This window comes from Aotus nancymaae, unplaced genomic scaffold (genome assembly GCF_030222135.1).
Source record: "Aotus nancymaae isolate 86718 unplaced genomic scaffold, 86718_ANA_hifiasm-v0.15.2.pri h1tg000108l, whole genome shotgun sequence".
Taxonomy (NCBI): domain Eukaryota; kingdom Metazoa; phylum Chordata; class Mammalia; order Primates; family Aotidae; genus Aotus; species Aotus nancymaae.
Genome location: NW_026988523.1, coordinates 16,775,293 through 16,797,089, shown reverse-complemented (window position 1 = coordinate 16,797,089; position 21,797 = coordinate 16,775,293). Strand labels below are relative to the sequence as shown.

Genomic DNA, 21,797 nt, shown 5'->3' with positions numbered 1-21,797 from the left:
TAAATTTTCTTTCTCCACATATCTCTCTGTGTAAGTATGTATGTGTGTATGTGCATGTGTGTTAATAAAATGGATCTGAATCTAAAGTCCTAACAAGGCAGCTGCCTGGATCTACTCCAGAAAAAGAGAAGGATAATTTTATGAATTTGCATCTTGCTTAGAATGGAAAAACTGGCTTGAAATCGATTGCAAAACTTCCTTTGCTTGTTGCCTATCAAGAGAGAACAGTCCCTGACGGTCTGGACTGAAATGCCAGGACACCAGGGGGTATTCTCTGCCTTTGGCGTCAATGCCAAGAGGCCCCCCACTAAGGCTCTAGAATTCTTTTCAACACTAAGAGTTGAAAATAGAGAAAACAGGGACTCTAAGGTACCTCTGCCTGAGTTTATGTGTTCTTTATACTGCCTCTAAGTCTTACTCAATCACGTTCAAAGACTTGGGCTAAAAATAACTCCTGGGAAGGAAAGAAGGGCCAAATCAGGGTAAAGAGGGCAAACTCTATCAGAATGGAGCCTTCAGTTTACAGGTGAATCTTCCAGAAATATAGCAATTTCTGTGGTTCCCAAGTTACAAGGGCCATTTCCCACATCATCTTGAAGGAACAAGACAGCTGCCAGGTTAGAACGAAGCAGGATCTTGGAGGACAGATTTCAAAGGAAAACTGGACATGACAGGCCCTTTACACAAGGACATTCTTTTGGTTCTTTCAAGCTAAGTAAGTAAGGGTGGGGGCAGGTCCCCTCTAGGCAGCACCTTTAACAGTTGTTATGGAGACGTGAGTTGTCTTTAGAGGATGTGATTTAAGAAGCAAGAAGAGGAACTCTGGTGAGTTCTTGGCGGGGTGGGGGTCTTCTGACCTTGGAACAAGTTCTCAGTGTCTATCCAAGTCATTATATGGCTATCTAAAACATGTAAGCTCTTGAAAAAGATTCACGTCTTGTTTCAGTGCTTAAACTGACCTGGAAGATAGATACAAATCTCCAGTCCAAAGATCAAAAAGAGACATCAAACCCTAGCCCACAAGAAAGGATTTCAATACAAGTTAGTGGTCCGGGCATTGGCTTTCCTCCATGGCTAGAGCTCCCCTAGACCCCCATGAAGGTTAAGGCTTTTAACCTTAAAAAGATACAACCTGTGATGAAACATCAAGCCTTGGGAACCCAGGAAAGAAATCATAGCCCTCAAAAGCCTGTTCTGGTTGCATCTGGTATCTAGCTGCAGAAATACCTGGTTCCTTTTCCAGATTCTAGGAGGATTCCAAGGGGAGAGATGTGTGCCTAAATTCCCAAAGCCTTTTCCCCGCGCACTGAAGTCCTCCTGTTAGCCAGTGGCCTCTCCTGGTGTGTGTGCAGCTCAGATGGGGGAGGCCAAATAAAACACTCCCCATGAGGAAACCAAGCTGGTGAGAAGCCAGAGAGAGATTCTGGGAGGCAGATGCCCCCAGGGGTTGTTTTCACAGTGTTGCGAAGGACATAGTCAAAACAAAAAGAATTATTTGGAAAATACTTGAATGACATCTTTCCTTCTTTCAACATGGGCATTTATGTTGGATAGATGCATTACACACTTAAGATCTATTATTTAGAACGTGTGGGTAATAGATCCACTACACAGGATTATCATGAGGATGACACAAAACAATCGTAAAATGCCTAGCACAGTATCTGGCACAGAGTGAGTGTAAATGACAAATATCAGCTCCTTTTTCCTCTTCTCCCAAGATTAGATTAGATTCCAGATAAGGTACAAGAGTCTCCTGGAAAACACGGCATAGCTTGTGAGTCCTACGGTTTGTCACAGAGGTATTCACCCACAAGCCTCATTTGTACCCTAGCTCTGACCCCTTTCCAGAGACATACAAAAAGGTGACTGCTCAAGTTAAGGATACTATTCTCCCCTTGGAAAAACACATCCATTCACTGGCAAAAGGCAACTCATAGACCTCATTCATGGAATTCCAAAAGGTTTATTGCAGTGTGATAGCCAACTGCCTCGCCCAGCTTCTCCCAGGCACACTGGAGTCCAGGCATCCACCCGTGACACCAGGAAGCCAAAGTTCCTGCTTCAAGCCACCTTTTTATTATGCCCTTAAATACATATTCCCTACCCACCAACCACGCCTTATTATATTGTTGGCTGGGGTTTTGACAAAAAGTCCAATCTCTGAGAGGTAGGAGGACATAAAGCTCTGAGAATGCCTTCCAGCGGGGAAGGGGAAGAGTGAGCGTATGTAAAATTCTAGTGTGCAATCTAATAGCCTTTTTCTTTTAGGGGAGGCAGGAAGGAGAGTACTTTAGGGACCAATTAAAGAACATATCAGAGTCCTGAAGTCTAAGATTCCAACTCAGCATTTTCTTGGATTAAGAATTTGAAAATATTTCTTCCTTCAAAACTCAGCATGTTTAACCATGTTTCTTTTCTACGACTAGTAGAGATAGAACACTTTTAAATTCTTGCCCAGTGTCAAAGAAGGACTTGTAATCCACATGCCAACCTGTGTCACAGGCTATGAGGTAAAGTTTGTAAGAGGTATCATCTCTTTTTTAGCAGGCTTATGGGAGAGTCTTGCTCTAAGAGAGAAACAGGGATGAGGCTGGGAAGAGGATAACATTATAGCAGGATAAAGTTATGAAAGGATAACAGAGCAGGATGACATCACATGGGACCAAGAAGGGGGCTGCATCATCCTGGGCTTGCTCCTGGGGGGCTGTCACGTTATGGGCGTGGCCGCTTCAGATGCGCAGGTGAGCCTGACACACAGATGCTTCCTCGCCTTACAGTGATGGGGATGAGGACAGGGCCAGTGCAAAGACTGAAGAACCAGCTCTCCTCCTGGGCCCATCTTTGCTAAGTTGAGTCATCCCAGCCGAGGCTCAGATCATGGGCACTGCGGACTGAGAGAGACCTGTCTCCCAGAGGGCTGCTGTGTGCGTGGCTGCTGGAGTTTCTGAGGGCTCTAGTTTTTTCATCTCTGGACTTTATACCCTGTTTGTCCCTAAATAGACCACAACACCACTTTGTGTTCCCTGCAAGCCTGGGGCTAGGAAGCATCGCTGAGGTAAAGGCCTTTTTTAAGGTTCTCTGCCAGTAACAAACACGTCTTCAATTATGAGAGCAGTACTCCATGATCCTGAATCTCTGCCAACCAAAAGAAAGCTGTGCACACACTGCTGAACTTTTACAGCTCTACAACTCAGAGGCCGTAAGGCGTGTGTGAGCCAGCTGTAAATCTCCTTGACAGTCTTGCCCCACCCACTGGCCACTAGGCAGCTGGATTTCCAATTTCACCCGCACATGGCCAGCCTATCAGCCCTCTCTGCTTAATGCTCTCAGTTCATTCCTCGTCATTTTTCTACCCCTACTCACCAGGCCACTTCTCCTCACTTCCTCCTTCCAGCTTCCTGAGCCCTATCGAGATAACAACTAGCAGAATGCACCAACACATACACTGGATTATTCTTTTCATTGTGACTGAGCCAATCTACTTAATGTTCAGATAGATACACATAGGGGAAAAAAAGGCAAAATATTTTGCTTTAGATCCTTTCAGAAGGCATAAAGAAAATAAAGTACAAACACGAATCACTTGACAATTTTATGATGAAAACCAACAACAAATGGAAAACAGATACTGTTGGGTGTTGCTGACACAAGCATTTCATGCGGACCTACTCAACCACCCCATTTCTTGAATCTATTTCTGGATGTATCAAATGTGTCTAGAGATGAACTCACTTTTGCACATCGAAGATGTATCTGGTGTTAAACACCAGAGCCAGAACCTGGGTGAAAAGCTGTTGGTTCAGGTCAACACCATTTCCGGTTTTAATAAACAAACACTCAAAAGTCAGGTTCCCAAGAAATGCTTGGATCTATGCATGTGTGTAACATGTTGAAAGGGTTCAACATGACCATGAGAAAAATGACATGAGCATGTTTCATGTTCGGGTAGAGGGTGGTGGTTTTCTGGGAAGACATTGTCTGAGACACTGAGTGGAGAAATCGAACGGAAGGCATTTAGCATGTGCTTCATTCTTGCTTAATAAGAACAAGAAATCCCAGAAAAGGTCATCTACAGAACAGGGAACAAAGTCCGCAGTGAACAAGTTTGAGGTGGGGCTTAGCAGTTCGTTTACAGTTGTGGAAAACTATTTTAGTCACTTGGCCAAAAACCATATGAGGGGAGGTAACCTGAAACCCTAGACTACTTGACTCTCCCCGCATTTTTCTGCTAGAAGCAGAATAAAAAGCCTAAAATTCTGGCTGCATCTCTATTTATGTAACAGCCACAGCTGCTCCCCAAAATAGCTGCTGTTGGCCAAAAGAATTAGGGATTTTGTTGCTAATATGTGAATCTATTGTCCACAGCACTTAGCTCTAAGTTTCCTTCCCTTCCCTTTTGCCACCCCAGGTCTAAAAGGAGATAGGGAATCTCACAATTTGCACATCGATGGTGCCATCAGTTGTGTGGATAGATTTTAAAGTCAAGGCTCACCTTTTCGGCAAGAGCAAATTGACACAGAACAGCTTAACGCTCCACCTTCTGTGGGTGGCAGTGTGGCTAATATCGAGGCCCTTCAAAATCACAACCCCAAGAGAGAAACATACAGCTCCTGTGTTTGTGTGGGCCAAACCCAAACCCAGACTGCTGGCGTGGCATTTAATAGGATGCCCTCCCCTGAAAGTAACAAAGAGAACCCTCGTCAAAGCTATCAAACACATTAAAAAAATACAAAAGTTATTTTCTCCTTTTGATTGCTATTTACTTGTGACAATATTTGTTAAAAATATCACTTCTGTCTTTGAGAAGAGATCATTCTCTTCATATAGTATGGAAAAATAAACTCTGCTGAACACTCAGTCAACATTCCCCACCACAGCCAGGGGCTTTTGGCTTTCACATCTCCAAATATCATCAGCATAAAAGTATTAAGTTTTTTGAGTAGGCAAACACTTTTCCTGTATCTAGTGTGCTGGAAGTAAGAGAAAAAGGAAGTGGCAAGGCTCATGTAGCATTTTGAAGGGAGAGAGTTACGAAATAGGATGGTTTATTTGCTAACAAAATGAAAGGTAACAAGGTGGTTTCAGGCCCTCCTAAAAAGTCACAGGATCTCCCCTCACCTCTTCAGCCCCCTTACATCCTTGCTAATGCTTGGTAGGTTATTAATGGAAGGGTAGGGAGCCCTTTAGGCTAATTAGCAGTGTCAATGCAAAGGAGGGCTCCACTGCTGCACCCAGGATCATCTTAAAACACTGAGCTGGATGAACGGGAGAAGACAAGGATCCATAAAAACAGTAAATTGTTTATTTTCTTAGAAAAAAAAGCGAGGAAGAGGGATTCAAAATGATTGTGATCACACTTCCATCTGCATCTGAGCAAAGCCAATGCTGCAAGCTTAATCCTTGACTAAGATACCTATTAAACAACCTGCCACTCACTCCTGCATCACTTCCAGGAGTCACATCACACCATGCTTCTAATTGATAATAGCTTCTCCACTTCCTCTGAGCGGAGGAACAAGGCTTGCCATAGCAACCATCCCAACTCCAAAGCTCAACACTGCCAGCAAGAAGCAAGGCTCAGTCCATCTCTAGACTGCGTGCGAGAGATGGGGAGGAAGGAGAGAGGGCAGGAGATGCTTGTCTTAGAAGCAGAACCAGTTTAGAATAGAAGTTTGATATCTGAGTTCACCACTACCTCATCTTATAGAAAATAGGTTGGAGAGCATCTGTAAAACCAACAGTATCTTTAAGGTGAAATTGCAGAATTTTGCTGCATACCTGGACACAAGAGAAGTGAAAAGTTGCAACAAGTTTTAACTAGCAGCAACAAAGAAAGTTCAATAACAGTTTTTTTTGTTTGTTTTTAGCAATATTCCTTTGCAAGTTCATTAAGAAACACTGTAATTTAATGGGGCGTACGATATGGAACGATCTTCTTTTGCTATAGTGCTGTTCGCTGAATAGAACCAACCTTTGCAAAGATTTCAACCGGGGTGTAACCTATTTACACAGTAGTAGCTCCTGGTTTGAGTGGTAAAATTGGTGCTATGTGATATCCTCTTCTTCCGAACAGTAATCCCGACCCTTGGAGGGAAAAAGAAAAAAGAGCATGTGAATGAGAAATTCAAAGCAGAGCCTGAAATAGTTACTTGTAATCAATTTTCTCTCAGTATGTCTCCTTGCAATAGAATCCAGGCTTTGTCAGTGATAGCTGGCACAGGGTAGCTACGTCATAAATACAAGTTAACCAATTTAATAAGCTACCGATACCTCAAGGCATGAGAGTTCTACCAAGCCCCAAATAAGCCCTTATGTTGGTAAGAATTTGTATTATAATAGGCATATTCAAGAGTCAGCTTTTCACTAAGAAATTACCAAATGGTCAATCCATTCAGGAGATCAATTTCTCATCAGGAAGAATGAACAAGCCACGTTCTACAGCTACATCCCTGTGCCTGAAACTCAACATTCTACAGAGGGAGAGTGTACAATCCAGGGATGCCTGAGTTTAATTCGCTCTAAAATGAATTACCAAAAAACAACAAACAAGAATCCTTTAAAGATGCATAACAGGTCTATGCTTGGTATGTGTGGGATGCACAAGAAAGGCAAAGATGCTTCTGATTCATTTGCTGACAAAACAGATTATCTGAAACTCTAAGGACTACGTACAATGGTTACCTGTGAACATATTTTATCCTCTCTCCTCTAGGTCATGAACTCAGTGAAGGCATGATTGGGCCTGGGCTTTAACGATCCACATTTAACCAAGCCGGCTTGTGTTGGTCAAAACACTTGACTCTCTTGGTCTGTAACCCATCGCAGACAGTAAAGAACAAAAGCGCCTGCCCTCCCTGTGTCCTGATGTCATAGATAAGGGTTTTGTAAAAAGTCAGGTATTATTATTTGTATTCTTCAGCTTTTTCTTTTAAAACACACACTACATGTTTCATTTTTTTTGGAGGGGGAAATGTTCTTTTAAAAGCAGAATTTTCTAAGTAACTGAAACTTATTTCTAAATGTACCAATACTTAAAAATAATTTTGCATGTAACTATTTCTTAAATGCATTACATTTTTTGGGTCACATTATCTGTATGACAAATATTTTACATTTTCCTAATATTTAAGCATTATCAAAATGGACTATTTTGTGCCATGTAGCTGGGCGCTAATCTTGGCTCTGTGACTTCCTAGCTCTGGGATCCTGATAAAATTAACTCTCTGCATCTCAGTTTCTTCATCTGTAAAATGAAGGGAACAGCAGTACCTACTTCACAGAATTGCTGAAGATTAAACAAGTTAATAGTAATAAAGCGATGAAATCATTTCTGGTACATACTTTTTACACATGATGTATATGTGCACATGCCTGTGTGTATTTGGAAAACTAAAAAATGCTGCCTACTGGGCGCAGTGGCTCACGCCTGTAATTTCAGCACTTTGGGAGGCCGAGGTGGGTGATCACCTGAGGTCAGGAGTTTGAGGCCACCCTGGCAAACATGGTGAATCCCTGTCTCTACTAAAACTACAAAAGCAAGCTGGGCATGGTGGTGGGCACCTGTAGTCCCAGTTGTTTGGGAGGCTGAGGCAGGAGAATGGCTTGAACACAGGAGGCAGAGATTGCAGTGAGTTGAGATCACAACACTGCACTCCAGCCTGGGCGACAGAGCGACAAACAAAAAAAACCCTGCCATACAATGAAGTCTTCAGGCCTGTGGAAGCCGCAGGGACTGCTCACTCCCATGCCAGCTGGCCCCAGATTGCTGCTCCCTTAGAATGGGATTCATCCTGTAGGATGTTTTGGTTTTCTCCACCATTAGACTGCTAACTCCCGCCCCTGCTGCTTGCAGAGTGTCTGGGTCTAGTGTCATCTCTAGGCTTGTTTTACTTGCTGCATAAAACCTCTCCCGAGCAGAGAAGCTGGGTAAGCAGCCTTCCTGAGAACAAGAGTGTGTACTTGGCAGTCATCCCAGGGGCAGTCTCCCTGGTGATACTGTCCAAGCAGATGCCATCCCCAGACTTGCCCGAGACCACTCAGGAGACACGCTCTTGAGTCACATACTGGACAGCTCGAAAGAACTTCAAGGTCCCTGGCCACTGGGGTTTTATTCTTCAATATGGGGAACAAGACACATACAAATGTGTCCACACAATGCCATACATGTCAAATGATGCTCTCCGCAGACCCCCAACTCATGAGGCTCAGGAAGGAAACTTATAAATGGACCTGAGTATTCAGCTGGAGAGGAAAGGCAGGGCTCATGGAGTGTTCCTGAAGGTTTTATTAGGAAAGGAAAGTGAATATCTCCAGTATATATGTACATATACACTGTTGTTTGACATCGTGCATATTACTGGGCTTTGGTTTCCTGGGGATAATCATGGTCTCCATCCCATACGGTTACGGTCAGGATTAAATGGAAAAAATATCGTGTCTGGCAAAGTAGTCAATAAATGTTAGTTGCTGCTACTATTATTGTAACTGTTGTTATTATAAACCCTGTGTCTGTTCAGTCCCCTGACAGGGGAATAGGGACCTCCTTCCTTATTGGCTGTCAGGTGAGTAAGGACTGTGACCATAAGCTGTCATCTGATAGGTGTCAGGGAACTCTTCCTCCCACCTCAGCCTTGTACCCCAGACAGGCCAGAAATCCATGTGCACGAATAAAACTTCTATGGTAGAAACCAAAGTCCCTTTACTACCTGTGACTAAAAGAGGCCTCGAAACAAAGCCAAGTCTCAGCCAATGTGGGGTTTAGAGGGTGCCTCATCCATAAGGAAGAACTAGAAAGGAATGGCAGACAGATACACACACACACACACACACACACACATGCGTGCACGCATATACACACGTGCATACATGAAAAATGGTGTTCTCATTGTCTTCAACTCAGTAGGGTTTCTGGGTTATGCAGCAGCAGTAAAGGCTCTCCCACCCCACCTTTCGAGGGACAGATACAATATAAACCCTTTTTTTGTAAACACAAGACTCTGCAGCTTTCATTTCCCAAACATTGGCTACTCTGAAGTTATCATTACTATACAAAGGAGGAAGAAAACAGCATTAGCTGCTTTGCGGATATGATTTCACTTACTATTCCTATCAGTCCTGCAAGGGTAAGAGGGTGAGAGTGAAGCCCTGATACTTGTAGGGAACGCTCAGAGAAGTGCAAGCCCACTGGGCTGGTCCTTGCCTTTGTTACAACTGTAGTGACTTGGTAACTAAATTCAAATTCAATTCAGCTTCATTTTTATTATCACCTGTTTCAGCGGCACTGAGAAGCAACTGCTTTGGTAACAAACTTTGAAATCAAAACACACTGAAAGTAAGATATGGCCATAAGCCATACGGCCATCCAGCGCCGTTCTAAGAAAGGAGAGCTGAGGATGGTGATTACCGTGTGTAAATGACAGTAGGGTAGGGCGAGGACGAAGGGAGGCTGGTTAAGAAGGAATAAATTCTAGTGTTCAACAGTACAGTAGGGTGACTAGAGTTAACAGTAATATATTGTGTCTTTCAAAGTAGTGAGAAGATCTGAAATGTTTCCAGCACAAATAAATAAGTCTTTGATGTGATGCATATACTGACTACCCTGATTTGACCATTACACACTGTATGCAAGTGTCGGTACATCACAGGTACCCTATAAATACGTACAATTACTATATGCCATTTTACAAATAAATAAGTGAATAAAAATAAGGGGGATTTGAGAGAATTGTCATTGGAGAGGCCCCCTCTCAGCATCACAGGGGACCCCATCTGCACACTGGCCCTACTGGGCAGGACAGGGAGCCTGCTTCTGTAACATGACTTCATGTCTCATTTAATTTATAAAGAACTGCGCTACAAAGAGATCCTTAAGACCTTCAGCTGTCAGAAGGCAGGAAGTGGGAGCTGAGTGGATACACAGCAATTCTTTGCTGAAGTATGCCCTTCCCCCTTAAAGGAACCCCAAATGGAAGTCTTTGTCAGGATGCTTTACTCAATTAGAACTGGAGAGTCTTAGTCACAATCCCACCCTTGTGCACAGGACACACGGAAAGCTGCAGAGAGCAAGCTCCCCAGGAGACCCTCGCAAGCTGGAAGAACAAACTCCTACCGACGCTGACAAAGAAGCGTTGTTTGAAAGAACCATGAGTGCCTTTGGGTGCAGACTCAAAAAACCCCAAGGAACCTGTGCCCACCAAAATTTTTCCAACCACACCCCACTCTGTGTAGAGGCTTCCATGTCTTCGTCAGTTATCAGTACTATTATCCTCCTGGAAGTGTAGGTTGATGTCAATGCAGAACACACATTTCTAAGGTTCTAGGACAAGGGCTTTTTGTTTGTTGAAGTGTCTACGATAAGAATTAGAGATATTAAAGAGCAGCAAAGGAAAGGACGTTATCCTAATTTTAAATCCTGCTAGTTTAAAGAGTGACAGCTCGAAGAGTGACTTTAAGAAACGGTTCCTCCAACGTGCCTAAAGTACTTTTCCTCCACAGGTTTAAAACAGACAAATAGTCTAAGCCAGAGGTCCCCAATCCCTAAGCCATGGGCCACTACTGGTCCATGGCCTGTTAGGAACCAGGCCACACAGCAGGAGGTGAGCGGCAGGCGAGTGACTGAAGCTGAGCTCTGCCTCCTGTCAGATCAGCGGCAGCATCGGATTCTCATAGAAGCGTGAACCCTACTGTGAACCGTGCACTCAAGGGATCTGGGCTGCGCGCTCCTAATGAGAATCTAATGCCTGATCATCCGTCACTGTCTCCCATCACCCCAGCTGGGACCCTCTAGTTGCAGGAAAACAAGCTCAAGGCTCCAGCTGATCCTACATTGTGGTGAATATGTAATAATAATAGAAATATAAAAGTGCACAATAAATGTAATGTGCTTGAATCATCCCGAAAGCACTCCCACCCCGCCCCACCCAACTCCCCATCCATGGAAAAACTGTCTTCCGCAAAACCAGTCTCTGGTGCCAAAAAGCTTGGGGATTGCTGGTCTAGGCCTTGTCATTCAGTGTCAGGTATGATTTTATCATAGAAGTTTTTAGGACGTTTCTGTAGACATGTCTGCATTCAGTCCAAAATACGCACTCCTCAGACATGTAACTATCAGCTGTGAACTGAGTATTCTCCCACTGGAATAGACTAGATGAAAGTGATTGAGAGAAAGTGTTAAATCTGTTTCCCCATCTGTAAAATGGGGACAATAAGACCTAACTTGCCGAGTTGTGGGAATTAAACGTAATACATGTATTTAGCAAAGCTAGGTACATGGTGGGTGCTTAATAAATTACAGCTCTTCTGATGATATTGAAAAATGAGACCAACCGATCCAACAGTAAATAAAACTGTCTAGGTGAGAAGTGGGGCCCACATCTGGATCAGTCAATTAACATTTAGATCCTCAAACAAGGCAAGTACCACAGGACCTTGGCACTTCTCACTTTGTCCTGGCTGGCTTCCCCTGCTCCCATCTCGTTAATTTTATTTTATGAGACAGAGTCTTGCTCTGTCACCCAGGCTGGAGTGCAGTGGCATGATCTCAGCTCACCGCAATCTCCGCCTCCTGGGTTCAAGCAATTTTCCTGCCTCAGCTTCCCAAGCAGCAGGGATTACAGGTGCATATCACTATGCCTAATTTTTGTATTTTTAGTAGAGATGGGGTTTTGCCATGTTGGGCAGGCTGGTCTTGAACTCCTGGTCTCAAGTGATCCGCCCGCCTCAGTCTCCCAAAGTGCTGGGATTACAGGTGTGAGCCACCAGGCCAGGCCTCCCAGCTCATCTTCTAGATCTCTGCTTGACTGCTATTTCATTGTCTTCACTGAACACCCTGTATAAAATAGCACTTCCTACCTTGCTTCATTTTTATTTATATGACTTATCGTTGCCTGAAATTATTAACATATTAATTCATCTCTGTATTGACCATCTTTTCCCTTGAACAGAAGCTCCAACTGGGTAGAAACTTACTCTGCTGCATCCCCAAGATTTAGAGTAGTGCTGGCAACACACTACCTACACCAAAAAAACCTGTTGAATAAAAGAATGGATAAAAAGTACTTAAATAATTCTAAAATTTTGGAGTTGGGATGGGACCTAGAGATTTTCCTATCTGACCTCCCATCTAATGTACTTACCACATTTTGGACAGAGCCTTTTCTTTCCTGCTGGGGCATATCAGATACTTTTCCAAGCAGACCACAAAACTGTTAAAACAGCAGACCCAAATCCTCAGCTCTGTAACTCCCAGAGAACAGCTTAGTCTTGGCCTTTGGAGCCAAGGTTGTTTTTCCAGACCAACAGCACTCCTGAGTCCACTACCTATGAATGGAACCTACCATCAAGGTCTCCCTGACATGTGTGTCAGTTCCTCATATCCAGGTCTCCCTGACATATGTGTCCCTTCCCCACATGCAGGTCTCCCTGACATGTGTCCCTTCCCCACGTCCAGGTCTCCCTGACATATGTGTCCCTTCCCCACGTCCAGGTCTCCCTGACATATGTGTCCCTTCCCCACATCCAGGGCTCCCTGACATATGCGTCCCTTCCCCACATCCAGGGCTCCCTCTCGTGTGTCAGTTCCCCACATCCAGGTCTCCCTGACGTGTGTCAGTTCCCCATATCCAAGTCTCCCTCTCGTGTGTGTGTTTCTCCACACTCTGTTTAAAATAAACCCATCAAAAAGGCACTAGCAGAACAAGATATCCCAGAAATACACCTTAAAATATGTCAGAATTAAATATCTGACAAAGGGGATCACCAGAGACAACAGATTCTAAGAGAATGTGTTAAATCTTACTAAAAATAATAGAACAGAACAGAAAACTGAACCTTTGTCAAAGCTCTGGAGGGGGAGACAACTCTGTATACTTTGAAGGAATAGAAAAGATTGCAAAGTAAAATACAGATATTAACACATTTGAGCATGCAAAAATAAACATTTGCATGTTAAGAAGAAAAATAAAGTAAAATACAAAAACAAACCTCACAGTGGAAAAAATACCTGCAGCATACAACACGTGAATGATAAAAGCTATAGGAGAAGCTCAAATCAAAACAGGAAGAATCTTAAGAGAGGCCTAATGAGAGTGAAAGTGTACAAGTCAAATATCATTTAAAACAAAAAACCAGAAAACACACAAATCAAAAGATGTTTCAGTAATCAAAAAATACAACATTAAAACCACTAGAAATTTAACAACAGCAATACCCACAACTCTCATATATTGTTGGCAGTATGTAAAATTGTATGGCTGCTTTGAAAAGCAATTCGGCAATATTGAGAGTCATAAGATTAATATCTTTTTTTATAACAATCATAGAAATCAGAATCAAAGATAAACCCCAAAACTCCTCCCCCCGAAACACACACACTGGTTGGGTTCCTCCGTTCCTGGGACTGGAGATAGGAATGAGGATTTATTGTAAACGGGCAGCAGAGATCTTATTGAGGTGATGGGAATCTTCTCATACTGGAGTGTGGTGACAGTTGTACAATTCAGTAAATTACCAAAATTGATCTGTGCATGAAAAATGAGTAAGTTTTCTGGTGTGTAAATCATACCTCCATAAAGTTGTTAAAGATATATGTACAAATATATTTGCACTGCAGCATTTTTATTAGGCATATGAAAAAAATCTAGTATCCCAAGGAGAAAATGGTTACTAAGGTATGGTCCATGCACTACTACCAAAAATAGTAAAAACCCGAGACCAAGCACCCACTGTGTCCACCAGGCAGGTCCTCCTTGTGCACCACGGTGTTTTCACATCTGCTGCTCTCTTTCCTCATACCCTCTCCCCGGCTTTCTCTTCTTGGCTACTTAGACTTTAGGATCTGGCTCCAACCTCATATCCTCTGGTAAAATTCCCTGTAGCTGCTCTAGAGAGAATCAGTCTCTTCCCTTCTCAGTGGTCCTTCCATGGCACCACCACGTTGTACAGAATCTTAGGCAAAATGTTTGCCTCCCTTATTGAGGGGGAAAATGTGTTTCTTGTCCGTCTTTGTCTTTCGGGTACCTACTGGAGTCCTTGTGGGCCCACTTCAAAGGGTTATGAACACTCTGGCTTTGGAGGGAAGCAGTGCTGTGCTGTGGGGGTGGCAGGGTGGCGGCTGTTAAATGATGTTACACAGAAAGTGTCCTGGCATTTTAGTATGGGAAGAAACCCATCAATGTTTTACACATCACGATGGAAGATGCAGCCTTTTTAAACAACACAACTGATAATAAGTTTTGTGCAAAACTATGCACACAGAACAGGGCATAGGCCCTGCTAAAAGAATAGCCTGGAACTTAGGAGAGGGGCAACAGGACTGCAAAGAGAGGAAGCCAAAGTTGATACTAGAATCCCACTGTCCATTATTCATTATTTGTATTTATTTAAGTACAGCTGTCCCCGCTTATCCATGGGTTAGGGGAGTATTGAACCCTACATATACTATATTTTTCCTATACATACAGACCTATATAAACTAGGCTCACGCCTGTAATCCCAGCACTTTGGGAGGCCAGTGTGGGCTGATCACTTGAGGTCAGGAGTTTGAGACCAGCCTGACCAACATGGTGAAACCCACTCTCTACTAAAAATACAAAAATTAGCTGGGCATGGTGGTATGTGACTGTAATCTCAGCTACTCGGGAGGCTGAGACAGGAGAATTGCTTGAACATGGGAGGTGGAGGTTGCAGTGAGCCAAGATCGCACCACTGCACTCCAGCCTGGGCGACAGAGTCAGACTCTGTCTCAGAAAAAGAAAAAAGAAAGAAAAATTAGGCACAACAAGACAGTAACAACAATACCAACTACGAATAAAATCGAGCAATTATAATAATATACTGTAGTAAAAGTTATGTGAATGTGTTTTCTCCCTCTCAAAATATCTTATTGTACTCTACTCACCCTTCTTACTGTCTCTGGGTAACTGAAACGGTAGATAAGGGGGTCTACTAATACTCACATAAACCAAATGTGGAATCACCTCCAGTTATCTCCATGATGTTCAATCAGGCATCCTTTTTTTGGGGGTGGGGGGATGGAGTCTGGCTCTGTTGCCCAGGCTGGAGTACAGTGGCACAATCTTGGCTTACTGCAACCTTCGCCTCCCGAGTAGCATCCACCACCACGCCTGGGCAATTTTTGTATTTTTAGCATAGACAAAGTTTCACCATGTTGGCCAGGCTGGTCTTGAACTCCTGACTTCATCTAATCCGCTCGCCTTGGCCTCCCAAACTGCTGGGATTGCAGGTGTGAGCCACTGCATCTGGCCTCAGCCAGGCATCTTAAACTCCGTCTTTTGCTTTCATCACAAAGTTCTGAGTTGAAGAACCTCATGGGCAGGGCAATGGAGTCAGCAAAAAAGTCCGATCAAGACTCTTGGGTTTGTAGATAGCAAACATGAAGTTTTGTAATAAAGGCTGATCACAGAAGTTCATTTTAATGAAGCTTCTTTCTGTCTGGAAGTGTAAGCTGTTATACTCGTCATAAAGCAGGCTCTTGTTGCTTAGTGACTAGTTGAACGATCACCTGAAGAATTTTTCTTCCTCTCCTTTACTTGTCTGGATGACGCTGGGAATCTGTTAGTTGCTGGACTGTGCATTATCACTAAACTATATTTCTAATAACATAGTCACTGAGCTAATGTCTTTTTATTGAATAATTTCCTCATTCAGTAAGGCTTTTAAAAAATTTTATTTCAATAGCTTTTGGGGTATGAGTGGTCTTTGGTCACATGATAAATCACACAGTGGTGAATTCTGAGATTTTAGTGTACCCATCACCCAGGCAGTGTAGACTGCACAAATATGAAGTTTTTTACCTCACACCCTCCTCCCATCCTCCCTGTTTTGAGTCTCCCAAGTGTATTACATCTTGAGTTTCAGTTTCTTGACTTATCCTTTCTTGACAGCCTTTACCCTGTACTGTGGGATTTAACTGCTTTCTGGGTGGCAGAGAGCATCTTGATTAATGAAGCACAATTGCCCCATCTGCATTCTGGTGCATACATTTTATAGGCATTTCCCTCCTCTGTCCACCTAAAACCCTTTTTCCTATAACCCTTTCCTCCATGTTTCACCATCCAGAAGCAACCCCCATAAGCATCTGTATGTTTCAGCTCTGTCCTTGAACCAGGACTGCAGGAGCAGAAAACCACGCACTACAGCTTGAGCATCTGTGAACGACTAGCTAGAACCCAGAACACACAGGAGGAGGAGGCTGAAAAAGTGGAAGGAAGGCTATCCCCAGAGGCTGCCAGGCTTAAACCTCCTCCTGCAGGGCTGCAGGGCCCTCCTCCTGCAGGAAGCAGATGCCTTCCTCCCCCTTCTCAGGGCTGGATGTGTCAGAGCCTCTTTAATCACAGAGCAGTTTTCAGCAGCATTTTCATTTACAGTCAAACAACAACTTATAAGAACAGTTTTAAATGCCAAAGACATGCTGAAGAAAAGCAAAAAATAATTAGCTGTGCTATTAAAGTCTCCTCCCCCGGCTTACTTCATTAGAAAAATCAATTGAGGCATTAATGGCTGTCTCCATCTCTAATGAGCTTTATTCTAATTAGACTCACACGCTATTATTTCAGCTGGAAAAAGGTCTCATTTGTAATGAGCAGTGGAGAGTGACAGCCACTGACTGTTTCTTTGACCATATATAGTAACGATCACCGTGATAATAACAGCAGTGACAACAATCCCAGGATATTGGGCTTTTCATTTCCAAGAGAGAATAAGTATTAACTAAACAGCTTTGAAACCCCCATGAAGTGTTTATTATACCTGAATCCCCATTTCACCAACAGTAAGGAGGATATTTTAGAAGCTTTAAGGCACATACTTCTCGGGCTTTATCTGAGGCTGGCACTTGGATGACTTCAATAACGTTCTTTCCCCACAAGGAGGCGAGCAGGAGTGCGGATAAAGACACGGCAAGGGAACGTGGACGACAGGTTCTCTTGGCCATATTGAACGGATGTCTGAGAGCAGCCCTCAGCAAACTTCCTCTGGGAAGGGCCACAGTAAATATTTTAGGCCTTGCATTCCATATGGTCTCATTGCAATTCAACTGTGCCATCGTAAACTTGAAAGCAGCCATAGATAAAAGTAGATGAATGGGTATGGCTGAGTCCCAGTAAAACTTTATTTACGGACCTGAAATTTGAATTTCATGCAGTTTTTCACGTGCCACAAAATAGTCTTCTTCTTTTGTTTTCTCCCAACCATTTAAACATGTAAAAACCATTCTTGTCTCACAGGCTGGATGTGGCCTATGGGCCACAGTTTGCCTGCCCTGCGCCAGAGAACAGAATTACCACCAGTAGCATCAGAGGCTACACTGTTCAAGGGTTTCACCCTCTTCAGAGCTCAAAGGGCAAGGATAATTTCCACCTTGAGAGACATCTCTCCAGAACTCTTCTGCAAAAACTGTTCTTATTTTACAAACAAGAAAACGATCAAAATCAAAATTAAATGAAAAACTCATCTCCAACCGCATCTTCCCAGTCTTCAAATTTCATTTCAATCTTGTCCATATGCATGTCATTTTAATACCATTTCAATCCTAATATAGACACCATGTTTTATTTTGCTTTTTTTACTTAACATTATCTTATAAAATTCTTCCCTGTTGTGACCGATTTCTTCTAATCAGACCTACCATTCTGTGGAAGATTTCCATGCAATTTGTTGGATTTAATTAAAAGGGATGTCTTAGTGTATTCTCAAGCGTAAGAGTTAAGATTCAAATACTACCACCTTGCCCCTAAGCCAGGAAATCTGGGAAAACACACTTGGTAGACTGGAGCCTCACACACCTCCCCTAGGATTCACTTCCTTTTGGACAATGGCTTTAGCAAATCTGGCATTTTAATTCATTTGCCTCTTGACAAAGATGTGTCTTTCAGACAAACTCTTTAGAGCTCTTTGTCCTGAAAGAGCTCTCTGTTCCATGTACACCCTAGAATTCATATTGAACTTGGATGGAGGTTTGGGGAGACTAATCACACATCTTCTTTGATTATAGTTTTTAACTGGAAAATACCAGAAAGAGTTAGATGAGGATCAGTTTTCTTGCTAGATTAGAGAACTTGGCAGGTCCCCATTAGTACTGCCTCACACCTGCTGACACCCTCTAGATGGTGACGGACTCAGCCAGTCACATGTGGAGAAAAGATAAGAAGTTGGGTTTGCCCCTTCACTGTTCCATGGGCTGGGACCCTGGAGAGGGAGAGGTCAGGGACATACTTTAAGTTGGTTCTTTTCTTTCCTTTCCACAAAGGGAAGTGACACTGTTTGCCGGACCACAGGGCTCACCTTCCCTTCCTTTCTCTTTGCTTTCAGAATAGGAAGCACATGCATTTGGCCAGGAAGAAGACTTCAGCTACTGATGGGAGGTCCCTCTCTCTGTAAGGCAGAGAACAATGGACCAGCCAGATGGTAAGGAGAGAAGCCCAGAGGGCAGTAAGGAGGGGCACCCGGGGCCTAGGGTTGGGGAGAACACTTCTGTTTGGCTTCCTTCCACTTCCAGAGCATGGCTAAGGTGGCCAATCTGCATGTACCCCAGAAAAGGAAGAAAACAGGGCCCATGGGACTTCACTATGGAGCCTGACGCTTCTACTGGCCTGATTAACCCATTTTCTGGGAATGAGCACTTTGGGAGGATAATGATTGAAGGAGGCCCAGAGGACACATGACAGGCTGGGGCCATCATAACTACTGATCCGTGGGGACTATCCAGCTTACTGAATTATGAAACACAGGTTAAATTAAGGGTTGTCATACATTTGGCTAATTGGCCAGTAAGAACAGCAATTAATAAAGGCCAGGAAATTCAACTGCATCTCTGGCCATGACTATCAGAGCTCTTGGAAACAGCAGCGATTTCAAGTGAAATCTAAATCAGCACTGTTTCAGATGACCTAGAGCAGGGCCCATGGCACATGGGTTAGCATTTCCTGAAGGTTTTCTTCCGCCCAAGTCCACATGTTGGGACCCAGGGGAAGGTGTAGCAAAGCCAGTGACCACTGTGTAATCTGCTTTTTTTTTTTTTTTCTATTTGACACTTTGTCATAAATACATTCCTGTTTTCATAGACTCCTTTTGATTTTGAGAAATTTAAAAGATACAGAATGTAAATGGACACTATATCCCCACCATTAGACATAAGAACTAGCAATATCTTGTACCATCTGCTGCTAGCCTCTGCCTTCCTTCTAAGAGATGAAACTACCACCCATCGCTCACCTCCCATCCCCAGGCACAGAAATGTTCATGGGTTTGGTCGGTTTGTATGTTTGGTATCGTTTTAGATACTTTGATATTCACATCTTATTGATATAACAAATATACTATACTTTTATGTGTATATGAATATTTATATAACAGATATAAACACATACCATTTGTAAATACACCATGTAAAGACAGATGGTGCTTAATAAATATTTGTTGAATGTCCATCTATAAACAATGTATTTTTGTGTTTTTAATGTACATGGTACCATACAATTTTTATCATTCTGCATAATCCTCTATTCACTTAATAATTGTATTTGAAATCTATAATTGTGACTCTCTCTCTCTGTATGTGTGTGTGTGTGTGTGTGTGTGTGTGTGTGTGTATATATATATATATATATATATATATATATGTGCCTTGTTCATGTCTCTTAACTGCTGGATAATGTTATAACACTGCACTGTAGGAATATGGAGGGTTTTCATTATTCATTTCTTCATTGGTGGATACTTAGTTTGCTTCCAGTTTTTTTGCTGTTGAATAAAGAATGCTGCAGTGAACTTTACTGTGGTTTAACTGATGGTTTTTACCGGTTTGTACTAATATTACCTCTTTATGTATTATGCCTACAAACCGTTTGATGTTTTAAGTGTTATGAATATATTCCAAACTAGCTCTGGATCCGCACCTGCGAATCATCTGGCCCATTAATAAGGCAGATACTGACCATGATACTCATCTGGCTTCCTGTGTCTGTTTTCAATTTATAGGGAACCCAGAAAAGAGGCAGGGTATGATTAAGCATCTCTAAGCCTCCAACAATCGATTTTATAAATATGAACTGAAAATTTTTTGGTACTCCATTTTGAATCAACTTAGAAAAATGGAATTGAAGTGAGGGCAGTCTAGAAGTGTCTGCTCCAAGAATGCTTTCTCTAGGAACAGAGCAGAATGTGCCTGCATGCAATGGAATTTTGAAGGAGAGGAATAAAGTGCACAGAAATAACAAGATATTTCAGAATAAATCTTTCCAGCAATGTTCAGAACATAATATGCCTCACAATTCCTTCCCAGCTGATATAAATGGGCATGTCTCATTCTTTGCTAGGGAGGGTGCTGTTTAGTGGAAGATGAAAAAGTTAAGGGTAAATTCAATAAGATATTCTCTAAAGTTCCTTACAATGCAAAATGTTATTCTTCCAGATTTGAAGCTCCCTAAAGACAAGAATCTTATTTTCTAATTTCTCATTATGTACCTCTCATGGCCCTGGCTCATTTCTGGGTCCAGAGAACATGTTCATGTCAAGCTTATTAAAAGAATCAATTAAGTCAGCCTTACAATTTCTATGATTTAGTTTGGAGCCCCTTTCCTAATATTTTCGTTTGTTGTTAAAAGCATAATGAGGCTGATATTAATACTTCCTTTTTAAGAGACAAGGTCTTGCTCTGTCACCCAGGCTGGAGTGCAATGGCATGATCACAGCTCGCTGCAGCCTCAAACTCCGGGGTTCAAGTGATCCTCCTGCCTCCGCCTCTCAAGTAACTGGGACTACAGGTGCATGCCACCATGCCTGGCTAATTTTTATTTTATTTTTTGTAGAGACAGGGTCTTGCTATGTTGCCCAGGCTGGTCTCAAACTCCTGGCCTCAAGTGATCTTCCCACCTCAGCCTCTCAAAGTGTTGGGATTACAGGCGTGAGCCACTAGACCTGGCCAATGAATATCTTTTAAAAGGCTTATAAAAGCCTCTCAAATGAGACACAACAAAAAAAGAGTGAAACTTCCAAACAGAAAAAAATATATAGGGATTCAGCTGTACCCATGCCACTGACTCACTGATGCATTCTGTAATCCCAGCTCAAAAGTTAGCACAGGTTATTTAATGGCTCTGGAAGTGGTCACAAGAATCTAACTCCTGAATGTATATTATACCACATAGGAGGGAGGTGGCTCAAGGCACTGGAAAGTGTGCGATTCTAATGCTCTTTCTACAAGGAGATATTTGTACCATAGGAAGGCACTTACTCACGCAGGATCCAAGTTGCTAAGGTCTGCATTTTCAAGTTCAGTTTTAGCACCATTCCCCAACCCCATCCCAAATCCTTCCTACATAAATGGCCTTGATGTTACACATACAGGCAACTTCAACCAAAATGAAGGCTACCAATTACAGAGCATGTACAACATTATCACACATTACTGGAGACCCTACGTGTATTTTCTTCAATATCCCAGACAAGTTAGTATTATTTCTCAAATTTTGTTAGTGAGGAAACTGAGGATCAGAGAGTTTAAGTTAACCTGGGGTCACACAGCTCCTGTCAGAGCTGGTCCTTGGTTTTGGCCCAGGTTTGAAGCACAGGCTGTTTCTCTTGCACCATGCTGTCTCCTTCCCTAGGCGTCTGTCAATCCGGTTACCTGGCACTGCGCTTGCTCTATACCTGCTATGCTGCTCCAAGTAGAGAGCTCTACTCTAGGAGTCTTCCAGGTCACATTTCCTGCCCATGTACGCTTCTGTCTCCATTTGAAGCCCAGTGTTCTTATGTGCACCAGTCACTCATTCAACAAG

General features: G+C 42.8%; 1 protein-coding gene and 1 long non-coding RNA gene across 5 annotated transcripts in view; one reads left to right on the top strand and one right to left on the bottom strand.

The window, feature by feature from the left end:
- LOC105711658 (uncharacterized) overlaps positions 1 to 19,442 on the top strand; it is a 61,744-nt gene extending 42,302 nt beyond the window's left edge. For 2 of the 3 annotated variants that reach the window (XR_001106107.3, XR_010340459.1), the window contains one exon: positions 6,716 to 8,448. This is a non-coding gene — a long non-coding RNA (uncharacterized LOC105711658). Of the gene's footprint in view, positions 1 to 6,715; positions 8,449 to 18,330; positions 18,427 to 18,517 lie in introns of those variants that run through there. The other variant, XR_001106109.3, reaches the window with a different exon arrangement.
- CUNH1orf21 (chromosome unknown C1orf21 homolog) overlaps positions 5,284 to 21,797 on the bottom strand; it is a 237,903-nt gene continuing 221,389 nt past the window's right edge. For both annotated transcript variants that reach the window (XM_021668072.2, XM_021668071.2), the window contains one exon: positions 5,284 to 6,087. In XM_021668072.2, coding sequence (XP_021523747.1) covers positions 6,049 to 6,087 — 39 coding nt within the window. In that variant the 3' untranslated portion in view covers positions 5,284 to 6,048. The remainder of the gene's footprint in view (positions 6,088 to 21,797) is intronic.